Source organism: Lepisosteus platostomus, chromosome 2, assembly GCF_059453375.1.
Source record: "Lepisosteus platostomus isolate fLepPlt1 chromosome 2, fLepPlt1.hap1, whole genome shotgun sequence".
NCBI classification, from domain to species: domain Eukaryota; kingdom Metazoa; phylum Chordata; class Actinopteri; order Semionotiformes; family Lepisosteidae; genus Lepisosteus; species Lepisosteus platostomus.
Window position 1 is genome coordinate 28477276 of NC_142612.1, and position 25085 is coordinate 28502360.

The 25085-nt window shown below is 36.2% G+C and overlaps 2 protein-coding genes across 5 annotated transcripts in view; one reads left to right on the forward strand and one right to left on the reverse strand.

Moving 5' to 3' along the window:
• Nucleotides 1–1064: 1064 nt before the first annotated feature.
• On the reverse strand, nt 1065–20844 carry dzip1 (DAZ interacting zinc finger protein 1). Of its 3 annotated transcripts, XM_088603697.1 has the most exons (18): nt 20711–20844; nt 19779–20378; nt 16315–16399; nt 15843–15979; nt 12823–12984; nt 11997–12140; nt 11624–11686; nt 10304–10444; nt 9012–9060; nt 8850–8897; nt 7945–8004; nt 7310–7455; nt 6753–6954; nt 5253–5397; nt 4141–4373; nt 3368–3498; nt 2065–2236; nt 1065–1378 (listed from the first exon to the last, which is right to left on the reverse strand). In XM_088603697.1, exons 1-18 carry the CDS (start codon nt 20711–20713, stop codon nt 1296–1298), a joined length of 2604 nt encoding a protein of 867 aa, XP_088459823.1. In that variant the 5' UTR covers nt 20714–20844; the 3' UTR covers nt 1065–1295. The 3 variants fall into 3 exon arrangements, with proteins under 3 accessions (XP_088459823.1, XP_088459832.1, XP_088459841.1); XM_088603706.1 differs by lacking the exon at nt 7945–8004; XM_088603715.1 differs by lacking the exons at nt 6753–6954; nt 7310–7455; nt 7945–8004.
• Nucleotides 20734–25085, forward strand: part of dnajc3a (DnaJ (Hsp40) homolog, subfamily C, member 3a) — a 29168-nt gene continuing 24816 nt past the window's right edge. The window contains exon 1 of one of the 2 annotated variants that reach the window (XM_088603735.1): nt 20734–20821. The gene's annotated coding sequence lies outside the window, so the exon portion shown is untranslated. The remainder of the gene's footprint in view (nt 20822–25085) is intronic. The other variant, XM_088603744.1, reaches the window with a different exon arrangement.

Consider the following 25085-nt stretch of genomic DNA (forward strand, 5'->3'; position numbering starts at 1 on the left):
GGTCTACATAAAAAGGTTCACTATAAAAATACCATTTGATTAACTGAAAGCAAATTCATTGGCTAACACAGGGACCTGATAACCCGTACAGTATATATACAATTACCTGATGTATACAAAATTCAAAGACTTTAAAATATAAAAATATAATATATAAAATAATTGATACATGAACAATAACTGTGTCCTGTCTTAAAACACTAAGGAACTTCAACAATAATAGAAAAAAACAAAAAACTGAAATTGCTCCCAATTGAGCAACAATAAGAACAACACTGTCAGACATACAATTCAACAATTTCAATTCAGTTTCCCTGCAATGATTACACAAATAATTTTGACTTAGTTTATACATACTTGCTTTTCATTGTTAGTGAAGGCATTCATGTGGGGGATATTAGGAAAATTCCACCCTGATATTCCACTCTGAGAACACTAATAGAAGCACAAACAGCTTTAAGGGTTTCCACAAAACTTTTTTTAACTGAAACTGGATTGCCAAACACGGGCTAAAAATAAACCCTGAAACAAGGGTTTATTGTTGGTCTTAATATTACCAACCAAACATTTACCAACAAATGAGTTGTGTCATTCTTAATATTCAAACTCAATGAAAATATAATTTTATTTATTGAGAAATAATGATACACTCAGTGTTAGTGAAGTCTTTATAACCCTACTCTATTTCCTTATTGACTGGTATGTCTAATAATAAGCTTTTTTACACTCCAACATACTGTACATGCAAGTTAAATCATTGACTTCACAGACGTGCCCTTCATTGGTTGCTACTGACATTTTTAATTGGTTTCAAAATATCTCTAATAACTGTATTTCATTTTCAGGGATTGTCTTATCCCCAGAAGATAATTATTCCACATGTGCAAGATGTTTAGCATTTTGCTGGCTGTTCCTAGGCATTCACTGATTTGCAACTGGAGTAAAGGTTGTGTGTGAGCTTTGTTTTACTTTGGCAAATTGCTCTGGGATTTCTTGCATTGTACAGCAAAGGTGTACACGCACAGCACAAGAAGAGATTAACAAAAACTTTTAAGATAAACAACTTTTAAGTGAAAAAAATGTTTTATTAGATTCTCATTTGGCACGTTATTATAAGTACAAAAAAATACCAGCAAGTCTGTAAAGAAAATCTAGCTAGCAGTTTTATATTTATGTATCCCTTTTACTGTAAAGGCACCCTCATTTTATTACTTTGTTTTGCTGAAATTGTTTATTCAAAATCCAGATGCTGCAAATTCAACTACAAGCAGCTTTGTCCAGTTAGAATAACCAATTTAAATGTCTGAAGAGTCACTCCAGTCACTAACAGTCACAAGACTGCTTTTAAGAGTACTTCCAGTGTCCCCTTCATGAAGACCTGCGGAGATAGGAAGAGGATAAATAATTTCAACTATGTCATGAGACACATGCAATTCAGTTTTGACTAATAAGATACAATTCTAATGAAAGGAATATGCAGGGCATTTTCAAGATGTTTTTTATTAGAACATAAAATCCCCCTTTTAAATTTTTGTATTGAATTCCCAACTGTCATGCATAACACACTTCATACTGCTCCTCTGAGATTCAAAGGTCTACACACTCGTCATCACAGACATATTTTGCTATGCCAATCACTACTTTTCACTGACTGTGGATATAGATAAAATATGTGTTAAGCTGTTAGCTCGAAAAAAATTCCAGTGGATGTCATCCAAGAGCTGAACTCAACCAGAGATAGTGGGTCATTCCTGGGTCAATGTGTGGCAGATCTAGGATCTCCATGTAATCCACTGCAGGCCAAACACCAGGGGACTCCTAGCTACTGATTACAAGTGGCAAACCCTAGATATTGGCTACAGCTGATCTCAGTGGAGCACCGACAATATTTGCAAGCCCCTTTTAATTTTGAACAGCTGCATAAAACTCTTAAGGTATTTTTTTTAAATATGTCACTTTTCTAAGTTTAATCCACAAGCTTTCTATGAGTAAATCAGCAAAACGGCCTCCTGTTTGGCATGGTGTGGTTGTGCAAGTTTAGATTTAAAAGTGACAAAGTCTGACCTCCTTTCTGGCCTTTCCCTGTCGAAGTGCCCCAGACACTAGTATTGGAAGAATTGGACTCAAAGCTCTTTCTGACAGTGAAAACAGCCTCGTCCTTGTCAGGTTTTGATGTCAATGGTTTGTCATCTTCCATAGAAGACACATCCCAGTCATCGTCATCTACTTCCGAAAACTAAAATAAAAGACATTGAACTGTGGTAAAAAAGCATTTGTATTTTACATAGTATATAGTTTGCGAGGAAGGTTAGATTCTAATCTCGCACACTTCCGCTCACCTTTGCCTTGCACCCAGGACGTCTTTTTGCGTATTTGTCTTGCATCACCCCACCTCCCCATCTACACCCTTGTAACAAACTCCCTAGCCCTATGGGAGTTAAAGTAGACCGTTCTCACAGCTAGGTGCCATTCCCTCAACTAGGAGTGTCATGCCAAATACTTCATACATATTCATCTCTCTACTACTTCATAGCATTGATAACTATATTCATAACATTCATAACTATAGCCCTAAATTAAATGATATATTTTGGGATTTTAGACATTATTGAACTTTCTATACTAACCTTTTTCCTTCTCCAACTGTGGTTCAAGATGCACTTTAAAGCACATAATCTACTTTTTGTATTGAAACAATGACGTTTATTTTTTTCAAATATTTTTTAAATGTGTAGCCCCTCCATCGGGTGAAGATAAAAATTCTCAATGGACACTTTTTTTATCTTAAACCACTTTCACAGTTTCCAACTTGACCTATTACATGATTTTGGAGGTATTACTAGCCCCATTTCATGATGTAGAGTAAATACTGATTTCAATGAAGTCGAATAAAGGAAAACTTACTACTCAGTAGTTTATTTTGATCGTTAAACATGGGTGCTTTATTACAAAATGTATGTAGAAATAATGTACTAGGAGAAAAATGGCTACAGAACTTCCACACCTGTGACACCAGGTTCATGTTTTTTGTTTAAAGAGTTGTAAATAGAGAAGTGCAACCATTTTCCATATAAACAGCAGGCTGAGCAGGTGGCGATGTGGAAAATTACAGACTAATCAGATACTGGTGCTATCTGTTGACTGGTGGCCAAACAGCTCTTCTGCTTTGGAAAAAAAAATAAGCAGTGTTTATTAAAACAATACAAATGCAAACAAAAACTGGCAAATCCAAAGGTAAATGCAATAAAAAATAAAATTATCAAGAATGAAAGTATGCTAAATGTCAATGACTAAAACACCAGGGCCACCAGGAACACCAGTTGTGAGCCACAGCTATAACTGAATGTATGTGTCACATTCTTCTTACCTTTAATTCTTGTCTCACATTTTTGTCCTCAAAACTTGGCAAAACTTTAACTCCCCCAGCTGGTTTCTTCTGAATCCTTCCAATGACAGGCTGGTTTTCAAGGTTTTCGGAAATTTCTTTCAGAATAGAACCTTTCAAAAAACACACACACACACACATATATATATATAAAGACATATAACAAGTAATTCCCAACTTTTAATTCTCCTGAGTAAGAGAGAAAATTAAAATGTTCATTCTCTACATCATCCTCACTGTATTTTCTTCCAAATAACTTAAATAATTTTAATGAGTATAATTTAGATTATAATTGACACATGGGTTTCAGGAATGCTAAGTATCTGTTCTTGATTTTGATGAAAAACTACATGAAAGAGAAAATAAATCCCAACAAAAACTGTCAAAAGTCTGCTCAAGGAGTAGAACAGCACAGGATAAGTTATATCATGGAAGTATTTATGTCTAAATTTAAAATGATTCTAGCACATAAGTATTACATAAAAGTTTGAGTGACGAGCTGCGTCAGTGTGTGTTGGCTGCAAAGGAACAAGTAAAGGTCAGAAGAATCACTTCAGCCATTGAGCCTTGTTCTGCTGTGTTTGAGGTGTGACACAATGTCGTGTTTCTTCTTTCTACTTTTCAATATGGAATAAATCTGTGCTTGTTCCATTACATAAAAGTAACAGCTATAAATAAAAGGAGCATTATACGTTTTCACTCATATTCCAAGATTTTACAAATCCCATTCCAATTGCCAAAAAACGAAATCTTACTTTGAACAGGCTTTCCAGCATCTACTTTCAGACTTTTATCATGCTGCAACAGCTGTGGATCAATCTCTTCCATTTCACTGCCATCCGTCCAGTCTGTTTCACTCTCCAGAGACATGACCACCGTTTTACTGACATCGACGGCGGGAGCTTTTGGTTGCACAGCTTTTAGCTGCTGATGTGGTTTTGCATCACTTTCTTCTTCAGAGTCGTCTTCTGAACTAAACGGAGGGGTTCTTGAGAAAACAAGCAATACATTATCTCCCTGACAAGCAGAAAGAATAATACCTTTTGGCTCTGGTGCCAAACAAAGAAGTGACACACTTGAAGAACACCAGCAAAACATGTTTTTCCTTTTCTTAAGATTAATGATAAAAATAAGTCAATTGTTTCCAGCACGTTTTCAGCTCTTTTTTCATTCTTTAAAATTAATTATATTTGAATTACAGTAACTGTTTGTGCTTCAAACAGTATGTTTTGCAGTTTGTGAATTAATAACTCCAGGTGATTTAAGTTGTTTAGTAATATTTGCTGTTAGTTCAACATGTTACTCTTCAAAAGGTGTCCCTAATACAAAATAATCAGTCAATTGTAAAATTCATGTAGCGCCTGGACAGACCATTAGCTACAAATTCAAGGAGCGTTACTTTGTGAATATATGCATGTTTTAGATTATTATTATACTAAATCTGGTGATATTAAAAATGGTAAATATCAAAAGCACATGCTCATCCTTTCTTGGGCTATTTTAACTAATTACCACATCCAACACTGCCGGAAAAAACCACAACTTTGCTGTCTTTTGTGCACAACTATTTTCAATACCTGTGAGCCACCAGTGTAACAATTGACTTTTTAAGTTTTAGGAATACTATTTCTGCACATTAAAAGTGCACATTTGTACACATTACTAATAAAAAACCCTTAAAGTCCACAAAAATTAAATTTCTAAAAGTATATAAAATGCACTTAAAAAGACACACAAATACTACAGAACTGATGTACAGAAAAAACAGAAATCCAACCGAAGCCAGGAAGCTTTCCAATTTCAACTTTTTAACAACACTGATGGAATAATACAAGATGTCCATGTCCATGCTGCTGCCGTGGCATACCTTGGAGTGGAGGTCTTTGGAGCTGTGCTGGCCCTAGAGCGGGGGGCTGGCTGGGGGGGCTGCTCTGTCACACCTGGTGATTTTGACACAACTTGAGTCACTCGGGTAGACGGCAAACTAGACGATCTGGCCCGTTTCTGATTCTCTTCAGAGGAGAAGGAGACACAGAATTGGATTACAGATGTGGCACTTTTTTGAGGAAGGTTTAAAAGGTATGACTGTACAGTACAGTACAATACAGAACATACAGTATTTACAGTATTCAGCATTGCCACAAAGCCTAATCTCAGAAGCCAAGAAAGGCTGGGTCTGGTCAGTACTGGGATGGGAGATCATAAAGGAAATTCAGGCTGTTGTTGCAAATGCTGGTCCAGAAGGTCAGTTTTCCCCTCTGGACCAGCATCATTAAATCCAATGACCTAGTATGCCGACTGGGGGACAGTGTGCTGAAGGAAATGCTGTCCTCCAGGAGAGTTATTAATCTGAGCGCCTGACTACTGGTTATGCTAGTTCTTATAAGAGAGAGTGTTAAGCCCAGTATCCTTGCCAAATGTCACTCTTGATTTGAAGTCTTCCTGAAGTTCCCAATTAAGCTGACTGATGAATCTATTGTCATTTCTCCTCCTAACTTGCTGTGTAGTTGGGGTGCTGATGCATAATGGCCACCTTGTGTCACACAGGCAAGTGCTGCACTCCAGTGATGGGTGAAGCAAATCCCCACCTGTACTGAAAGTGCTCTGGCATCCTTTTGGCTGGAAAGAGCTTTACATATGCAGTACTTACTAGAAATTAATACGATAGACAAATCTAACTTGTTTGCGTTAAAGAAAATAAGATTGTTAACAGTGCAACATTCAAGTATGAACATTTTAATTATAACATACATAACTCACTCAGATTCAAAAAGGTAAAGATATTACAATAGATACAGTAAAGTACAGTTTGAATGAATATAGTTATATTTAAAAAAAAAGATTTTAGTTTTCAAATCCTAAATGATGGCTATATTGTTTTACCATTATGAAGGCTTATGTAAAGATACGTTTTAATTTTTTATAAGCCAATTGCAAAATGGTGTCATACAGAGTCCCCAGTTATACAGCACAGTATTAACAAGAGAAAAGTTAGCAAAATAGGGCAGCATGGTGGTGCAGTAGTTAGTATGGCTGTGTCACAGTGCTGGGACCCTGGGTTTGATTCCAGACCTGGGGTGCTACTTGCACAGAGATTATATGTTCTCCCTGTATTTGCGTAGGTTTAAGCCAGATGTTTACTGTTTAAGCCTGTTGAATTAATGCAAAAAAAGGGCCCTGGTGTGAGTTTGTGCATTTGTTTGTCTGTGTGTGCCCTGTGATGGACTGGACTCCTGTCCAGGGTGTATCCTGCCTTGAGCCCACTGCTTGTCAGGTTATAATTGTTCTTTATAACCTTATGAACAGTTTTTAAAAAGCAATCAACAGAACCACATATGCATTCTCACTAAAACATAACAGACATTACCTTCAGGTGGATTATCTGGTCTCTTTTTTTCTACAGGTGAACTTGATGAGGCTCTCTTTTCCTTTATTGTTAAACCCAAATTATGGGTAAGTGTTTCTCGGACACTGTGAAAATCTGGAAACGTCTTGGCTATCCTTTCTCTTTGCGAGTACACTTTGGTCATAATTGTATTGTACTGGCCAGTGGGAATACCACGGTTTTCCTAGAAATAAAAGGGGGGAAAAAAAAGTGTTGTCTCTACTCTACTCTGCTGTCTGAAAAACATAACAAGAAATGCTCAAAATAACTTATTAAATATGTCAATTAAGATAGTAAAATTCAGTTTTCAAGAAATGTAGTATGTTTGCACTTCAGCAAATTGGGTTTTGCATCAGCATTTTTAAATGTTTTTCATGTATCAAATGCAGTTTAATGCAACACTAAAACCAAGATACTAACTTTCAAAGAAAATGATTTGCAGAAAGACCCATGATGTCAGTGCTTTATTAATATGAATATTTCTAAAGTCTTAGAACTTTCAACTTTTATTTGATATGAATATTATTATTTGTATTTACCGGTTTCACACCAAGAGATTCCAGCTTCTCTACAAGAGTCTGCTCCAAGATTGGGCGTAATTCTTTAGTTAATGAGGCATTTTTCTTTAAGCTACTTATTAGACGCTGATTATCATCTTTCTTCTTTTCAGAAATGCTTGCAGAATCTGCAAAAAGCAGTACAAATTCTGAGTATTAAGTTTATCAATTACATTTAAATAACTGGATTTCATTGCATTAGAGAAAATTTTTTAAAAGTTTATTTTAAAAACATTTCTGTTAGATAAAATCACACATTACAAAGGACTCACGAACAAGCTTACATGCAAGATACTGCAAATTTTAACCTTGGTCTTACATTTATAAATCCATATTCAAATATGAATTTATAAGTACAAGATGCATCATAGCACTAAGGAGAGACAGAAGAGGATTAAGAGCAGACGTAAGACAAATTGTTGTCATATAGATTTTGTCAATAAATAAACTTTAATGCCTTCCACCCAGGTTGAAGTTGACCTTTGTTTTTTATAGATAAAATTGAATTTAGCAACACTGCTTGTTTTACTGACCAATATAAGTGGAAGACATTATAAACTCTGACAACCATGCAACAAGCATGCATTCTATTTAAACTTATTTTTCAGATCTGTTACCTTTATCCTCCTCTGAAAGCTCCTCTATAGGATCCAGAATATGAACAGTAGGTGTCTGCTCTAATAACAAGGAATAAATCAGACAGCACAGACAGGCCATACAAACAGGAACCACAGTTAGGAGTTAAGGACAGGGTATCAATCTAAGCAGTGTGAAAATTAAGATATTAAGTGTTATAATAATTTCACAAAAGACAGGAGTAATCTCATCACTGCTGAGGAAAGAAAAAAATCTAAAGCCTGTAAAGCAAAATGTTATTCCAATAATATTAAGTCTTTGCATTTGTATAGTGCTTTTCAACCCAAAGGATCTTGAAGTGCTTCATTAAATGGAGAGTAGCAACTTGATCAATACGTAAGTGTAGACCCACCTGAGTGACATGTGGCAGCCATCATGTGTAGTTACACTGCAGTATATTACAGCTGATCAGATAGAGAAGTGAGAAACTACTTCACCAACTGAATTAAGGGGAGATATTAGATATTGTAGAAGAGATTGTGCAAGCCCAGACTAGAATTAATACAGGTTTCTGGGTTTAACATCTCTTATTTTCAACAGTGCTGGGGGAACTTTAATGACGGATGTGTCATTAAAGATCTTGATCTTGACATTACACAGTGCAGTGACAAGAATTCATTTCCTTTATATTTGGTAGTACAAGAGTCATAGTAGTGTTTCCAGCTGATTAAAAATGTCAAATTAGATAAATCTGGCAATTCCAATTTTATTTTAAAAAATCTAAAAACATTGCTTTTATACAATGCTTGTAGGAATGTGTTTGGTTAAGCACTTTTAGTTTAGTGTTCAGTTCAACACTTTTTATTATTGTGGTGTTGTTAATCAGAGAGGTAAAGGTATATTTTATAAAGCACCATAACTATAATATTTATTTCTTTTTACTCACCATATGTCAGAGATTTGGCTTTCACTGGCTCTGCCACTGAAATAGCCACTAAAATAAAATAAATATAGAAAATGAATAAAATTCAACCAATAACAAGGTGAAAATAGACATGTTTTCAATTTTCAATTTGACAGTAATCAAAGTTCAAGATAAGGATCGTACCTGAAGTTCCTGTGGTTCTTTCTGGGAGTTTTGAACCAAGTTGCTTCATCTAGGTGTCATAAAGTAAAAACAACTGTGAATTTCAGAAAGTCATCTGGCATCATTTGTGTTCCATCTGTCTACCAGTCTTAATACTGTAACAACTATCTAAGGTCCTGCATGTGTACTTTGCAGCTCAAAAACACTGGTTCAGTCTGACAGCATGCAGGAAATACTATGACACTGAGGCTCCTCACCCCCATGTAACTGTTAACATTCTACACAATCAACACTCAAACTCGAAATTTATTTACACAGTCTGTATCCAGTCTATTGTCTATACAGCCCCTGTCACATATTGATTAAGTGTATGAGTTTTAATTCCAAGCACACTTTGAAGTCTGATCTCCTCAGATATTTGAAACCGTCTTTGGACCTAAACAGGTGGTCCAATTTAGTGTTAGCCAATGTTTTGTAAGGTGTTTTTGAAGTTGAACTACAATGCATGAACACTTTTTTTATAACACCAGAGTTCTTATGCCAGCCATGGCCAGCTGTAACACAAGATGTACAATCTGAGTAGCCTGAAGTCTGCCTGTTCTGTTACATATTTTGTTAATTTCAGCTAGCTAACAGTTCTCAATTACTCCTGTAGGGCACCTATTTATTAACCTTTTTGTACCATCCAAGCTCTTACTCAATTGAACAATAGGTTTATTCCATGCTGAAAAGAGAAGAAAGAAAACACAACGTTTCGGCCGTGGAGCCTTGATTAATCAATTAGGCTTAATCAATCTGTAGTTGATTGGTAAGACCTTTTTTAGAAGTTGAAGAAGGTTAGAAATTGATTTGTAGATTTCACACTTATCATCATTTAGATGTGAAATGTTAAAAATTAATCTCTGTAGAACACTCATTTTTGTCTGATGGTTTGCTACAGTGTCATTCACACCGATGTCTGGTGATCATTAAAAAGAGTTGTTGAACAGGGTTTATATGAAGATTTGTTGAGTACATTTGCTGTAACAATTGTAATGGCTAGTTGTTTTGAAAACCCAGCTATTTTTCATAATTTGATCTTGAGATCTAGAACTTGAAAGATAAAATCCTAGGCCTATTCAAATATCATCATCAATAATTACATGCAAGTCTAATCTCCAAAACTGGTTAGATCATTTATTTGCAAGAGGATGAAGACTTAATCTGTTGGTTATCTGGGTCATTGTATTTTATGTTTGCTTACACAGGATTTCCTCAACAGTAATTATCTGGCTTCTCAACACCCCTTTTTTCACTACTAAGGAAGCACTAACCTGCTCCTTCTGGGTGATAATCAGCTCATTCTGCTCCCGGAGTTTCCGTCCCAATTCTTCTATCCTTTTCCTGTACAAGCTGCTGCTGACCTCCTGCTCCTCTACCACTGAAGACTGCAGCCTCTGAAGATCACTCTGCAGCTGTAAAACATCAAGGAAGACATCAAGTACACTCTGCTTCTAGAATGTAGAAACAACAGCAGGCAATTCATTGGGTAAAAAGCCTAGTTTTCACAAATGACTGTATTTTGCCTTTGCCCATTGCAAAGTGTGATACCAAGGAAGTCACCTGAAATACTAAATCTACTTGACAAATCACTAAAAGATTACAATTATAATATTAAGCAAAATGCATATTTTCTTAATAGTAAAATAACAGGTTTATTATTCCGTTGACTATATCGGCTTTGGCTTTTTATGTTTATTAAATTCATTTTCATCTTTGACATACGGTGTTAGCTTTATTTTCTACTTGTGTATTGTGCTAGAAGGTACACTACACATATTACATTTGGCACATACAGTACTATAAACATCAAAAAGACATTATTAGCTTAAAACAAGTTATGTTTTTATATATGTCCTTTGGATTGCCTTTCATGGGTTTGCATTTACTGAAAGCAAAGCTAAATTTCTTTTAAATGCTATTGTCTGCTACGTCCTTTTTAACCTCTTCATTTGTGCGTATGGTGATATGTTTGTCAATCATGCTGCTTGCTTTTCAAAGTTTTAAGTTATTTTTACTTAAAAGCATCACTACTAATATGTAGTTCAGGTGGGTAGCTGCATAACAGTAATTTTATTTTGGAATTTCCTGGTTCATAAGGATTGTGCATGATTTCCAGTTAACAAAGCAAGGAAAGTTCCAAGAAAAACAAATATACAGTATGTGAATGAAAAGATTCACAAACTAAGAATATATCTCTGTGGTTTTAAAGCCTTGATTCAGTTTCCAGTCTTTACAGACTTGTAGTCTTCTCTTCCAATTGCAATGTTTGACTGTAACTCAGCAGGCCAGATTTTGTATAACAGATAGTTAAACCACAAGTGAAGTACTAAACATAGTAAGTATTTAGAATGGAATCTGCAGAAGATCTCAGATGCGTTAACCGAGCAGTAAATTTGACTCTCCTCTGAACAGGCTGCTGGCTGGTTTTGTACAAGCACTGCAATGTCTCACAGATTTACTATCAAAATGATTCCAGTATGATACACAACTGAATATTAAATCACTGCATTAAATCTAGAACTGTATTTGAATACTGGAATTTTGTGAAACGCTGAACTAAAAACACTTTACATAAAAAGATATTACTGTACCTGGCTCTTTTCCTTTTCATGTTCCTTTTGAAGTTTCCGGATCATTGCAGTCCACTTTTCTTCCTGCAAAGTATTTTTCATATCAGATTTACCTACAGTACACATTCAGTAATCAGACAAAACACTTCACATTATGTGAACTACTGAATGAGTAGTTCAGATTGCCAAACTCCACAAAAATTAAGTACCTGTGTGGTTATAAAGACTCACAGACAGCACACTTTCCTTCTACTAAGCATATTCAGCTTTAGTATCCAATAAAATCCACAGAGTTGTGACCCAGATTTGTCAAAATGTACTGACAAAAGTGTCCTTAAGTGCTCACAAAGCCTAGTATAGTTTCATAATTCTTAAGAAATTTTTTAAAACTAACCTGTTTGTTAAGCAGGTCTTTGAGACTCAGCAGTTCCTGATGGTACCTCTGTTTCTCCTCCTCATTTTTGGGGGCTTTGTCTTCTTGCAATGTACCAGTGTTTGACTTGAATTGTAGGCTGGATGCCTTCATCTCCAAAACTTGCTAGTCAAAATGAATATACATATGAACTATACACATTTGTTGTCACTTAGAATTATTATATTTTTTAAATGAGAGATATAACATGGACAACAGATTAAGATACACAACCCAATGTTTCAAAGAATGCATGTCAATCAAGGACAAAAAAGGCTAAGGAGGGTATGTGAAACAACATTCAAATGACTTCTGGGAAATAAAAGAATAGGCGGCTTAATAGGTGATGTAACATACAAGCATCTAATTCCACACAGACACTAATTCCAATCATATTATTATTTCAACTTAACAATGATTTCAATATACTTCACATACAATAGTAGAGCAGTACAATATGGCCTAATATAAATATGCTTTCACAAAAAGTATTTCACTTTTGCACACTAATGCATACAAAGAAATGCTCATAATGCTTACAGACAGTACAATGACAGCTAAAAAACATTTTTATGAACAAATGATAAAATTAAGTTCCTAAATTTCAAAATCGTAGAGGTACAAGCACTGTTTGGTTTGATTATCAAGCATCATTTTTTAAAACCAGCCGAGACTGGATTTTGTCAAATCCAAATTCAGAGGGCTTGATATGCATGACTGATGAATGACAACTTTGCTGAAGCAGAAACAATAGCACTGATGAGCACAAAAAGGTCACAGACAGGTTAGTACTACTAAAACTACCTACATTTTCCAGAACAGCATTTTTAACAGATAGTTCCTTGAATTCCCTCATGAACATCTCTCTCATCTTTTCAATCTCTCCATCCAATTTTTGCTGCTCCTCCTCTTTCCACTTCTCAAATCGCTTTATTGTTTCGTCTTCCTTAGTTCGCTGATTTTCTTGTTCCTAAAATGACAAGATATCTTGTCAATGACTTCAGTCAATGTCAGTATGTCAATCATGACTTCCACCGGTGCTCAAATCAAAACAAAGGATAACAAATTGGTTAGGGCTTTAAATGTTGTTTATTTTCAAATATTACTTATTTTTAGTCTATTTAGTTATTTTAATGTGGAGAAATCTACAGTGGTGAGAAAACGTTTGTGTACCCTTTGGAATTATCTGTATTCCTGCGTTAATTGCTCCCAATATGTGATCTGATCTTCACCTCTGTTATAATTAAAGACAAATAATAGATCATAGATAAACACAATCTGATTAATTGAATAATACATAAACAATCACGTTTTCATGTCTATATTGAACACATTGTTTGAACATTCACTATGTTGGAAAAAGTGTGTGAGCCTTTAGATTTAGTAACTGGTGGAATCTCATTTAGCAGCAATGACTTCAACCAAACGTTTCCTGTAGCTCCTGAATAGTCCTGCATATCGGTCAGGTGGTATTTTGGTCCATTCCTCTTTATAGAATCTATTCAATTCATTGATATTTTTTAGATGTCTTGCATGAATGGATTGCCTCAGGTCATACCACGGCATTTCAATTCGGTTAAGATCATGACTCTGACTTCCAAAATGAAAATTTTCCTCTGTTTAAGCCATTCTGTTTATTTACTCCTGTATTTAGGATCATTGTCATGCTGCATGACCCAACTTCTGTTGAGCTTCAGATCATGGACGGTTACCCTGACATTCTCCTGTAGAATTTGCTGACACAATTTGGAAGTCATTGTTCTCTCAATGATTGCAAGGCCACGGGCAAAGAGGCAGCAAACCAGGCCGAAACCATGATGCTCCCTCCACCATGATTCACTGCCGGGATGAGTTTTTTTGTGTTGGTATACAGTCATTTTTTCTCCTCCAAACAATTGTTGCATATGTATGCCAAAAAGCTCCACTTTTGTCTCATTTGTCTGCAGAACATTGTTCCAATAGCACTGTAGAACATCCAGGTGGTCTTTGGCCCATACACACCATTCTTGGTCAGTGCTTTTCTTATTGTGGACTCATGAACACAGACATTAGTCGGTCCAAGAGACAACTGCAGATCTATAGCTGCTATCCTTGGGTTCTTTGTAACCTCCTTGAGCATTGTATGGCTTGCTCTTGCTTTGATTTTTGTTGGACAATCACTCTTAGAGTAGCAATGGTACTGAATTTCTTCCATTTGTACACTATCTTTCTGACTGTGGGGTGATAGAGGCCTAAGTCTTTAGAAATGCTTTTTTAACCCTTTCCAGCCGTATGAACATTGACAACTCTTTTTCTGAGGTCCTCTGAAACCTCTTTTGAGGTTTCTCAGGGTATGTTTCACTTTGACAAATCTGTGTTGTGAAGAGCAGAGTCTGTTGGTAACCAAACATTGGGGGACTTTTTATAGAGCAGGGCATCTCAAAACTCACATTTGAATGTCATCTCATTGATTGGAACTCCTACTACCCCATATTGAATAGAGGTCATAATTTTTTGGGCACAGACAGAGAATGTTTAAACAATGTGTTAAATGTAGACAAGTAAAAGTACAATTGTTTGTGTGTTATTCGTTCTATCAGATTATGTTTATCTATTATTATGACTTAGATGAAGATCACATCACACTTCAGGAGCAATTAATGCAGGACTACAAATGATTCCAAAGGGTTCACACTTTTTATCACAATGTTTTTTTTTACAGCTCTTTTTTTTCAGGTGTTGGATCAAAAGGCCGGAGATACACTTTTAAAAATCAAAAGTGATTCCATGAAAGATTTTTTAAAAATCCACTAGAATCAAATGCACTTAAAAAACATGTGCTAATTAGGGACAATGTATTGAAATTTGTGTATTGAAATCAGGATATTATCTGTGCATTGAAATCATTTTGATTGAATTTGATTTGGTTTTACAAACCAATTTAAATTCAAAGTTAAAGTTAATGCCAGGTGAGATAGACTGCTCTACAATATATGCTTGGTATGAGCATCAGGAATTTACACAAAGCTTCCAATGTTTTTTTTATTATACCAACTTTGAGTGCTTATTGATACAGAAATTGTTACCAAAATAGAAATCTTAATTCACGTAAGAAAAAAAATGTTTGGCATTTAGCAATACGTGATTTACATTGATCAGAATTCTTAAAAACAGGAAAATAACTCAAAGCAAACTATACATGAATAGCTTATCCATCACATTTAACAATTCAATCTAACCAACATCTTGTGTGGTGTTCCACATCATTCAGGTCATTTATTCTTCTCTGCACATTCATAAAGCTAAAAGGCTATCTTTCATACAACAAAATATAGTCTATCAGGATTACTGGTCACCTTCAATCAAAATGGCTATAATTTCAGAAGGATATTGAAACTGTTGCTTCTTTTTAGAATATTAAGAATGTAACAAAAAAGGATGGATCAAATGAGCCTGATAAATAAAATGGATAATTCCGTGTAAAAGATTAAATATCACTAGTTGAATTGTTTTTTTAATCAATCACCGAAGCAATGTTACAGCTTTTAAAACTTTAGATTAATTTTTGCTCATTGAGGATCAATACTAAGTTCCAGCACATTATGAATAGGATGTTTTAGGGTTCTGATTTCATATACACTTGTCCTGAGTTATTGTCCCGTATAGAACGGGAGTGAAATAAAATAGAAACATTTTATTTTTCTTAAAAGAGAGTCCTGGTGACCATTCAAAATGTCTAGGTCCCTTACAGAAGCAGGTTGTGTTCACTGTTTTTCTATGCTTTTCTCCATAGCCTTTTTAGTGTAACAAAATGTTACACTGCTGCTTGCTTGGTCCTTGTTACAGTACCTGGGAAAGTCTGACCATATAGGCTTGTTGCTCAGTTTCCAGCTGGGATCTGGTAAGATTTAACTGCTCCTTGAGTTTGTTGATCTCATCCTGAAACTTACCAGCCTGTACCTTTTTCTGTTTCTCTGATAACACACCTATAGGTAAAAACAAACTGTTAATATATGCTTTAAATGCATCCTCTAAGCTCAATTAATTTCAAATATTTGGGTAATCATGATGATGCAGGAACATTTTTTAGCATAAATGTAGCAGAACATGTTAAAAATCCCACAATCTTTAGTTACTCCAGTCATTATGCAATATACTAAAAATCTGGCATTACATCTCTAACCAATCAACCTACAAGTTGAAAAAGGTCTACTGATTCTTGTACCGCAGGGGGAACAAGCATTAATTCACTAATTAACCTAGCTTTACTGTACATATTTCCAACATCTTTAACACTATATACTGTATGTCTTTATCTTACCAATATCATACTCTTCTGGATGACGACGTTGTACATGACTTTGTAGAAAGGAATAATTCATAAATGCTTTCTCACAATGCTGACACTGGAAAAAAAAAAAAAAACAGAAATGTACATATAAATGTAGCATGGTATAAAAAATAATAAATACAAAATATTATGCAATTAACCTCTCATAGGATTGATTAATTCTGATCTTTACACAGCTATACTGTTTTTATAAACATAGAGAAACAAAGGAGAAAACAAATTTAAAGCTAAATACAAGGCTCAAAAGGACTGCAAAAAATGTTTTTGTAAAATATTTTACAAGGGAATTAGTACAATGTTCGACTGGATTTCTTCAGGCATGTATAAGAATTCTTAGGTGAAAGTCTATAAAAATGAATAATTTCATTTTTTAAGACATAATCAATTCGCTACAGAGAATCTTCATGAAACCTTCACACTTTTACAAAAAGCACACACTGTTTGAACAGTGACTCCCCTGCTACCTTACACTTTAGACTACAATGGCAATATATCATGTTATTATAGTTAATACTGTGATTACAATATGATATGTTATTCACGTTTACAATTATAATATTTGCAATATGGCAGATAACAATATGGCCTGTTATTCCAGTTTATAATATAATTACTCTATGGCCTAGTATTCCAGTTTAAACTGTGATTATAATATATTATTTGAGTTGCTTATGATACATAAACATCTGTGTATTTAATTACACTGCACTGTAATCCAGAGATATCTTTTCAGTAAGTTATTAAACGTATATCTATATTAAATAGTGATTACTAGTAGTAGTAATGAGTAAGATTCCAAGTGAATGAATCATTAAATGAAAGAATTAGCTCATTTTCAACAAGGGGTGCCAATACTTTTTCAATAATTTGTATAAAATATTGAAAATAAAAAAAACAAACCTCATTAATAAAAGAACTTAACAAGAAATACTAAATTGAACCACAGGCGATTTCTACTGAAACTTCAGATCAAAACAAAAGCTGATCTTGAGCTGAGATCGTGAGAACGTGCACCACACCAACATCTTACTTCAACATTGCAGGCAAGGTCACTGTTCCAAATACTGCAGGTCCTAGCAGGTCAAGACAATGCTGTGCTGAGGAAAGACTAAGCAGCTTGATTTCCTTTTCTACTGTGTCAAAATGGTGTATGCAAATGCATAATGATTAAAACAAATGAAAGCAATGTGTTGGAGGGGGACCTTTAAAGAGGTCATCCAAAGCCAGTTAACAAAAGCAATGCAGCACAGACCAACACCTTTTATAGGCTTGTCACCAAAACACACCACTGGCCCTGGCCCAGACTGCCTTTATATTAAAAGAAATCTGTGGTACACATAAAGCCCTTGGGCTATAGTATGGGTTTCATGGAAAGTCTATTCTTCTGAAGTGCTTTAAACCCTCTGCTGCTCATCAGCTAAGTCAGCCAGATTGATGTGACAAGGCAGTGTAAAAACTGGTTCTAGAACTCGCACAACACACTTACTATGCAATCTTAACCAGCTGCCCTCAAGTCTTCATTTAATATTAAAAGATCTGATACTGACACCTGCTATCCAGTATTGTTTTGGTGAAGAGAAAAATGAATCTCTACAAAAAAGGTAGACAAATCTCTAAAAATATATTTTGAAGCATTTTCTGTCAGTTCTACCAACACTACTGCTCTCCATACAATAGTTTTGTTATTCAATCCACACAGCACAGACATAAAAGGAGAGGCCTGGTGAAAATGATGTGGAAATTAAGTTGTGTACTTCATATTCATATCTGATCTTAAATCTTAAAATCTTAAAAACATTTTACTATAAATGTTTCCACCCATCTTCTAGCCGCTTTACCTAATAAAAAATTTCGGGGGAGCCGGGGCCTAACCCGGCAAGCAATGGATGCAAGGCAAGATACACACTGCATGCGATGCTAGTCCATTGCAGGGCACACACAGACACAAACACACACACACTTATACAAATTTTTCCAGAAGCTAATTAACCTACCAGTGTTTTTGGACTGTACAGGTAAACCGGGGCACCCAGAGGAAACTCACAAGAACACAGGTAGAACATAGAAACTCCACACTGATAGCACGCTAAGAATTAAACCCAAGCCCCAGTGCTGTAAAGCACTGTAAACCACTGTTCCACTATGCCACCCAGAAATAATGTTACGTGTTATAAAACAGATATGAATCTGAGCTGTGAATGTAACCTTTACATTTGTAAATGGCATTTTGTACCCCACTCAACTTAATACATTATGAAACTTCATATCAAAATAATTAACCCAGACTTCACATTTTTGCTTTAACTTTTGTCAAATAAAAGTTATAATCCTTATTCAGGATTCTGTGAGGAGATGGATTTTTCTGACCAGAAATCAAGGAATGTTAGTGTTCTTCCTCAGTACAATGCTAACTGTTAGTCAAAGACTAAATTGACATAAAAACCGTTAGAAAAATTGTAGAAGAATGTAGAAAACCACTAAAGATAGGACACAGTAAGCTTATTTATAGCAATTGCAGAAACTAAAACGTTAAACTAATAATACTTTAGAATAATCAAAATACACTCCATATGTTTCCCTTGACTTGTAAAATGAGCAGTTAGTCATGGTGAGCATCTTGTGCTGTTAGAGGTTCTCATTACAAATCTCATTATTTATTGAGCTGCACTTACACCTTAATCAGACAAGCCATACTGTTTGAGTTTCACTTAGCAACTTTGTGTGAAGGCCTAGCTGTTACCTAGGAGACCTTTTTTCATGTAGTTCTTGTAAATGCAAAATGAACAGCCCTTTATTTCCCATACTGTCCTTCCTTTGATTTCACTTAAACAAATAACATACCAGAATATCCAGGCCTATATAGGAAATTACACAATTGAGTTCTTTCAGGCACTGTACTAGAATTAATGTTAAATGTTGTGGTACAGTACCTTTCACTGACAAACACCTTCTGTCCTACTCCAAACTATGCAATGACATTCTGATCTGAAGCCACATTAAGAAAATGGGTTTCCAGCTATCTGTGTAACTACAGTATGCTGTTTATCTGTTATATGGATTAGAGAACAAAATGCCACCCGCAGACACCATCTGTTCTGTTGTTTTTAATGAGGTCTGAAATCTGCATTTTTGAAAACAGAAATGTTTACTCTCTATTACTTTAAGATTATTTTGTTAGATTTTTTTAAGTCTGTATACAGTATGAACCAATATCAAAGGAAAGTGTGGTTTGAATGAGACAATTCTGACAGTAGAGCTCTTCCAAATAGTGGATAATGAGGTATTTCACTACTTTTTACAGCCAAGTGTGCAGCCGAGCTCATCCACTCACCATGACAAAGCGCAGCATTACTAAAAGTCTGATCTGCATTTGACACCATGAACAATGGATGAAAACAATGAACCACATGGAAAATCATCTTGTTGGCACATACCTTATGATAATTACCCACACCAGCACTGATCATTGATTGCTGGGTGGTAATGATCTTCTTCCTCCTCTTTAGCTCCTCCTTAAGTAATTTGATCTCCTCATTTTGCTTCATTGTTTCCCTTTTAATCTGTTCTTTCTCCAGAATGGAGGCCTGCAGCTTCTCCTCCACGGACTGCAGGCTGCTGGTGAGGTATTCCTGAGAGTGTAGCAGGTATTCGACCGTGAGCTGGGCTAACCTGAAGACCTTCAACAGAACCGGGTCCACTGGGTTCTGGCAGTAAGGGCAGCGCTCGTTCTCCACGGTACAGAATGTGATGCCCATGATATTCTCCTGCAGGGTATTGAAGTCCAGGTCGCTGGCCACGCGGTCAACATCGATGGCACTTATCCTGCGCCAGTCCACGCTCTCTCGGCGAGCTCGGAACTTGAAAGATGGGATGTGAGCCCCTGTCATTGATGGTCCAGAGATCACAGAGGACTGCTGGGGGATGCTGGAAGAGCGCTGGCTTTGAGGAGAGTTCAAAATGGATGGGATTCCGGCAGATGAACAGGTCCCTGGGGTTTCAGACGGATAAGGATAGTATATATTGTTGTAAAATGGCTGCAATGAAAAAATATATATTTCCACTTAAATATTCAAGCACAGCAGAAATGTGATCAGTGGTTTATGATAAAATAAAACCAAACCCAACAACCACTGCGACTAAGCCTTACCCAGAAATCAATGCAAACAAATTACTACATCAATAACGATAGCTAATATTTAGCAAATACCTCGTTTCTGGGAACTAACAAGTCGCAGTATACTGTTATTGTTCAAAAATCAAGAAAGAAGAAGTGTGGAATGCCTGATTAAAAAACAACACAAAATCGAACTGTCGCAGGCACGGTGGTTTTGCGGAGCTGTGAAATTCTCCCTGCATTTCTCCTTACCATCCCTGACTTGCGGCTCTTTGCTTGAGAAGAGAACGATTCAGCGGTATGGTGCCTCCCCCTTCGTCTTTGTGCAGTGACAGGGATCAGGGCGTCTTTGCAGTCTCCTAGGTAACCAGAATTAGCATCACTGTGTGCCTGGCACCACACCGCTCAAGAGCTCCGGGATGCTGCAACAGGCAGGCAGACAACAAGCCTTAAAAATTGATAGAAAAAGACGGCGTTTTAAATGTCGCAAACATCAGTCATGCAGTTACTAACACAATAACGAACGTTTTACAATTTAATAAATGGCATACAGAAATTATGTAGATGAAATGAAGCATATCATCGTTAATAGCGTCCTTTATTCCATAACTCGCGTAATGGTTACTACCTGTTTTACAATTGAGTTACAGGATAGTGTTTTTACTGTTCAGTAGGCACTTTTGGCTAGAGCGAATCTGCGTTGCTTTGGACACTGTTTAATAGAATTTATAGCTTCATTTAAAAAAAAGTTATTGTCGCATTAAGAATGAAATTAAGTTATTAGATTTTGCAAAAGCACAAAGAAAAGGCTTATTTCATCCATACTTGGTAACTGGAGTTACATTTCTAATGTATCTAGAATTATAATCTAAAGATATTTTGTATAAAGATTACAATATATGCTTCTGATATAAGCTAAGAAAAAATACTGTTTTTTGGTGCAAAAACATTAATGCTCCAGTTTCGTGAACTTTTTTCATGTTTTCAATCACGGGAAATTTCTTGCATCAAAATGGGTCTTCTCATATTTTCTTCTAATTAACGAATCAAATTTAAATACGTGTAAACCTATCCTGGCAGATTTTCAATGGATTATTTTATGTGAAGACTAAAAACGCTTGATTTCTAAGTGTTTTGGAACACGTCGGTACTGGGTTTATATTCTAGTTGCTATTCTTTGAAATCCTCGTTTACATCAACTATGAAAACACACATTCTATCTTACCAGAGTCAATGTTATCATCAACGACTGTAATTACAGTACAGAAACGCCCCCTTTTCCGATTAAAATTAACGGCACATTTGTGTCGCGGTAACGCATTTATTTTAAATTTACTAAAGATTTTCAGAGCCAAAATTGTGATCGGGTCTCAGAGAAAATAATTATGGACATATAGTGCTAATAACTGGTTTAATCATCTCGAGCGATTCCACGCCCTGTGGGTAAGATCTCAGATTTCTTAAACCTGGCATCTGCTCAGATTTGAGTTTATGATGTGATGTCCCTGTTATTTATACAAAACTTTATCTACAATCTCTCATTCCGTCTCGCACTTTCTTCGAGTTAAGGACATCTTTCAAGCATCTCATGATTTTATTTAATAACAACAACGCACGATTTGCGTGTGCGTGACAGTTTGCTGGTTCACACATCACCAAGCGAGTAGCCACTCATCAGACTCGGCCTTTCTCGCGGTCCAAGCCATCTGCCGGCAAAACAACAAAGCGCACTCCTCAAGACAACAGCTCATTTCCAAAAACTCAAGTCTGGACAGGCAGGCTCAGGCAAAACAAGCAGCAACGCCAAGAACTGACTCGTTTTCTACATAGAAACAAAAAACCCAAAGATGTAAAAGCTTGCCTTGCTAACTCTGCGTGCAAAAGATCTTAAACCTTTGAACTACAAGAAGCTACAGCAGGATACCAAGATAACTTGAAAAGTAACGGGAGTGTTGCGGACGAGTCAATTTGGGGGGGAAAAAACAGGAAATGGTTGGTTAATAAAAGTGCAATTACGTACAGAATGAAATACTCACCCCACCTCGGAGATCAGTTTATTTTTTGTTTCTCCGTCCCAAATGAAAACTCTTCAGCGGGGAAGTTTCTTGGAACTCGAAAGCAGCCTGGTGACGCGCACATTCCAAAACCTCTTCATCACCGTCTCTCCAGCGCAGAGAGGCTGGAGGGGGAAGGGAAAGTCTGAACGAGCGGTGCAGGGAGATTTAGGGGGGACAGATGAGGCTCACATTACCTCACACAGTATGCAAAACGGAGGTGGAGAATGAAGCCATATGTTCCGAGCTTCCGGAGGATTAGTAGAAATTCATTGCTGGGTTTGAGAGCAGAGCCTGTTGATGAGGGGCTTCAAAAACCCTTTTGTCACAAATTTAAATCCGTGTGGAAGTCTGCATACTTAAGCTATTTCTTCTTTCAAACTCCCTTCCTACAAATAATATGAGCTGAAACACTGAGAACTTTTGCGTGCTTCGTATAGCGAGGAATTCGAATTTCTTTGGAAATTGTTACTTATATAACTTTTTGTGTTATTTAATTAGTTTTTAGGTAAGGCGCCTTTATTATTCTCGTGTGTGCTTGCTTTCTTTGCTAAATGCAACAGACGAATCAAATTCAGTACATAGTTTATAATGCAATTACTGAATATCAACATCTTGCTCAGAATCAGAATAAATTATAATTGCATTATAAACATTGATCTCTGAGTCCTTTTTTGGTCAATTGCACTATCCAGATCCGATATAAGGCTCTGAAAACGTATAGTGCAACCGTAGCTTCTTATTTCTGAGAAAACGAGACTGGTGTTTTACAAAAAAAAAGTAAACCAATGTACAGTAAGCTACCTTGTATTTATTTTTAGTTTCTAAGTATTACTGTGTGCGTTTGTATAATGTTCCTATTAGAACTGACGCTGCTTCTTCTGGGGTAGCAGTTCCAACAGCGTAAAATAATCTTATATCTACAAAAAGACTGAAGGATAAGAAAAACTACATTTGCAACGCAATCAGAATGGTAGAGGTGGGGGTAGGGTTGGCTCAGTACCTGGTCTCAGGTAAGAAGGTCAATGGAAGAATCTAAATGATCTAATGTTAATTCTGTAACTTAAGAAAACAGTTAAATTAGTGGTTGAAATCACTCAATAATAAAAAAACGTGGCTCCAATAGATTCCACAAAATTAGTGTAATGATCAGTACCTGGATGGGATATCTCCTGGGAAAAACCAGGGTTGCTGTTGGAAAAGGTGTTAGTGCGGCCAGGAGGGGGCACTCACCCTGTGGTCTGTGTGGGTCCTAATGCCCCAGTATAGTGACAGGGACACTATACTGTAAAAAGGCGCCGTCTTTTGGATGAGACATACTGTAAAACCGAGGTCCTGACTCATAGCGGGTGTTAAAAATCCCAGGGCCTTTCTCGAAAATAGTAGGAGTGTAACCCTGGCATCCTGGCCAAATATCTTATTGGCTTTTACCAATCTTGGCCTCCTAATAATCCCCATCTATGAATTGGCTTCATCACTCTGTTCTCCTCCCCATTAATAGCTGATGTGTGATGAGCGTTCTTGTGCACTCTGGTTGCTGTCGCATGATACAGGTGGATGCTGCACATTGGTGGTGGTGGACGGTGTCCCCATTACCTGTAAAGCGTTTTGAGTGGAGTGTCCAGAAAAGCGCTTATACAAGTGTAAGCAATTATTATTATTTGTTCTTCTGTATTAATGAAAGAAAATACAATTGTATTTGTATTGCAACTTAGTTCAGACACTGATTAGAAATTGGCATGGAGAAAGCATTCATAAGAGAAATGAAAGTGTTTCAAAACTCTACACTCTGTCTATGCATGCAAGCTATTAGATAAATAATATGACTTGTTAATATTGATAAAATGTTTTGAGGCAATTTTTATTATTTGAAGATTCATGACTGTTACATTCAAGTGACTTCAAGTTTATTCTTCTCTTTTCAGCATGGAATAAACCTTTAACTTGTTCTTTTGCAGCCTACGCATGCTGACACAGCTACTTACTTGAACTGATTTATCCCATAGACTGCCAAGCCAGTTGTAGTAATCAAGTAATACAAGCACAGAAAGGATTCAATATGTCCTGCTTATCAAGAGAAGAATGGCTTTGTGCCATCGGTATGTTGCAGGCTGGACTAAGTCAAGGCACTGTCAGGCACCATCTGGGGTGTTTACAGCTTATAGCAATGTCTAATCTGGCAAAATTTTGCAGCCAATTTCAGCCTGCTAATGACTGACCATGATCTCAGAGTCACAATGCTGCACCAGGATTGACATTTCATCATGTTTATTCTTTACGATTTCTTTCACGCAGCCACTACAACAGAAAGAACTGGTCACAACAACCCCATGCGTCTACAGTTAGGGAGCTAAACAGTCATCATTTAAAGAACAGACAAGCAAAGCAACAAGTGAGCCCAGTGTTGATCAATGCAATAGAATAAGATAGACTCACCAGGAATGCAACTAATGCATTTTTAATTTATGTTTTGTGTGGACCTCTCATAAAATGTCATTTTATGAGTAATCCAGACATGCAGAGCAATACAATAATTGGTGTGTACAGCAGACCATTTGAGCCAGACCAAGTGT